This window comes from Alligator sinensis, unplaced genomic scaffold (genome assembly GCF_000455745.1).
Source record: "Alligator sinensis unplaced genomic scaffold, ASM45574v1 scaffold265_1, whole genome shotgun sequence".
NCBI lineage: Eukaryota > Metazoa > Chordata > Crocodylia > Alligatoridae > Alligator > Alligator sinensis.
In genome coordinates, this window is record NW_005842961.1 from 263,585 (window position 1) to 266,348 (window position 2,764).

At 65.7% G+C, this 2,764-nt stretch overlaps 1 protein-coding gene across 1 annotated transcript in view; it reads right to left on the reverse strand.

The window, feature by feature from the left end:
* Positions 1–902: 902 nt before the first annotated feature.
* The window catches only part of LOC112548135 (inhibin beta C chain-like), a 2,361-nt gene continuing 499 nt past the window's right edge, over positions 903–2,764 (reverse strand). The window contains exon 2 of the mRNA XM_025192690.1: positions 903–2,226. Within this exon, the coding sequence (XP_025048475.1) occupies positions 1,514–2,226 (713 nt within the window). The 3' untranslated portion in view covers positions 903–1,513. The remainder of the gene's footprint in view (positions 2,227–2,764) is intronic.

The window sequence follows — 2,764 nt, forward strand, 5'->3', positions numbered from 1 at the left end:
ACCCCTAATCCTGAGCTCCTGCACTAAGAAAGCCCAAGCAGCTCAGGGGGGGATTAATGTCTTAGTGCCCCCCCACCCCCAGGGTTTGGGGTTAGTGTGTCAGCATGTCACTGAGTCACTGTGCCACAAAATGCCACCCAGCCCCCTGCCTGGCATCGCTAGGGGGCAGCAGGACAGGGGGCTTTGGGTCCGGAGTGAGGGGCACTGGTGGGGCTGGGGGCTGCAGGTCAGGAGTGAGGGGCACCAGCAGGGCTGGGGGATAGGGGCTGCGGGCTGGGTTTGAAGGGAATTTTCACTCTGCCCGAGCAGGTGCATGGTGTGGGTCCCGCTGGGCTGTTCCCAGAAGGGGTGGGAGGGGTAGGAGCGGGCAGGAGCTGCAGTGTGGTCCCTGCATGCCGGCAGGGGCTGATGAAAGCTGCCCTTTGCCCCCCATGACCGGGCCGGGGCCGTGAGAGTGGCCAGGCCTCGGCCCCAGATAACGCTTTGAGTTGGTGCTTGCACAACAGACCCCCAACGGCGCCAGGGCAGAGCAGGAGGGACCAGAGCTCCACACCAGGCACCCCAGGGACCCTGAGCAGAGGGCCAGAGGCCTTGGGCCGGGCTGGCAGGGGGCTGCAGGTTGGGAGTGAGGGGTACCAGCAGGGCTGGGGGCTGCAGGTCAGGAGTAGGGTGCACCAGGGGAACTGGGGGCTCCAGGTCAGGAGTGAGGGGCACCGGTGCAGGGCATCAGCCCATCTCACTGCAGCGGACCCGATTCTGTAGACGTAAACATACGCACGCACAGACCCGAGGCCTCGTTAGACGCTTCCACATCTTTATTAGCTCCACGTAATAAAATAAATTAACCCTGCCCTGTCCCCCCCACCCCCAACACCAGGAGACCAAATGAAAGGTTGGGCCAGGCCTGTGCCCAGTGCTGCCCTGGCCCCCGTGGCACAGTAAAGCCCCCTTTTGACCAGCGATGCCACAGCAGTAACATTCCTGGGCTGCAGGGACAGCACCAGCCAGGCCACAGCTGGGTTTCCGCAACCCCTGCCCACTCCCCTGCTGGCCCCCAACCCAGCTCCAGCCCCACTAGTCCCAGAAACTGATGCCCTCTAGTCCCGCCAATGCTGGGCCCACATACCATGACCTCTGCCCCACTTGGCAGCCAGCCCCGGCCTCCAGGGGGGGGTTGAAACCAGCAACCTGCCCCCCCACCACACTGTGAGCTGCATTGCATCAGCTGTCTGTGCACTTGGCCCATCGCAGGCACTGGGGACCCAACACGGCCAGCAGGGACCCACAAGGCTCCCCCCACGCCAGAAGGCGGCAAGTCTGGCAGGCTCCCCCCATGCCCCATCCCCAGGGTCCGTGTCTATAGGGGGTCTGCAGGTGCCCCCATACTCGGGGGGCCATGTCTATAGGGGTCGTCATGTCCATAGTGGGGTTGTGTATCTGTAGCAGTCCCTGTGTCCATAGTGGGTCCACCCCCCTGGAGGCCGCGTGTCTGTGGTGGGACCCCTCCACCAGCCTAGCTGCACCCACAGGCCTCCACAATCATGTCAGGGATGTCGGTCTTGACTATGTTGCTGCCACGGTCAAAGTAGAGCACGGAGAGCGGCTGGCGGTGCGTGGGCACGCAGCACGCGTGGCCCGCCCCGGCAATGCTGTTGGCCTTGACTAGGTTGAGCACGGCGCTGTGGAAGGAGGCGGCCATGCCCGGGCTGCCAGCCACATGCAGCGGGCACTGCCCCACACAGTAGTTGAGCTGGTAGCCCTCGGGCTTGATGATCCAGTCGTGCCAGCCGATGGCACGGAAGTCCACGTAGTAGTCCTGCAGGCAGCACAGGGCCGAGTCGGGGGCGCAGTGCAGGCTGCGCTTACCCACCCGGCGCCCCCGTGCCCGTGCCTGTGCCCGGGCAGCCACGGGGGGGCGGCGGGCAGGGCCAGGGCTCAGCAAGCGGGCGCCGTCAGGGTGCAAGCAGCCGTGGCAGCGCAGTGCCAGGTGCAGGGAAGGCAGGCTGTGCAGCCCGGGCGGCAGGGTGAAGGTGTGCCAGCCCCCCGTTCCAGCCGCCAGGCGCCGGGTGCTCAGTGCCGTGCCATCAGGGCCCATAACCTGCAGGGTGACGTTGGCACTGGGTGCCCGCAGTGGCAGCCACAGCTGGGCCTCCACGATCTCCACATCACGGGCCGGCGCTTGGGACAGCTCAAACCGCAGCTCTGGGCCAAGGGTACCCGTCGTATCTGGGGGTGGGGAGAGGGCAGAGGTGAGTGGGGGTACAGCAGTATCAGTGCCCCCAGGCTAGGTCCCAGCTCAGCCCCTGCCCCCATCCTCTGAGGTCATTAACTAACGAACAGGCAGGGGGGCAGAGCCCTAATCCCCACAGCAGGCAGTACAGGGGAGAGAGGGGGGCAGCAGGATGGGGTGCCCTGGGCATCAAGAATGGGGTTCTTGGTTCTTGCCCCGCTGGGGGTAGCTGCAACCCCTTTATCCAGGGCAGGGATGAGCTGCAGAGGGGACCCAGGTGTCCGGGTGCCTGGACCCTGACTCGTAGCTGGGGATGAAACCCAGGCATCCTCCGGGGGCTCCCACCTCCCCCCTGCTGCCCTCAGGAGACCCCCTGCTTTCTTGGCTAAGACCTGGCGGAAGATGCTGTTCCCACAGCCGGGGTAGCAGGGAGACGGGGGGGTGTGGTGCCCGTGGGAGGGGGCAGAACAGGAGCCCTGAGATCTGGGTACTAGGGAAGGTGACAGCATCCCCCCCCCCCCCCCCCTTCCGGGG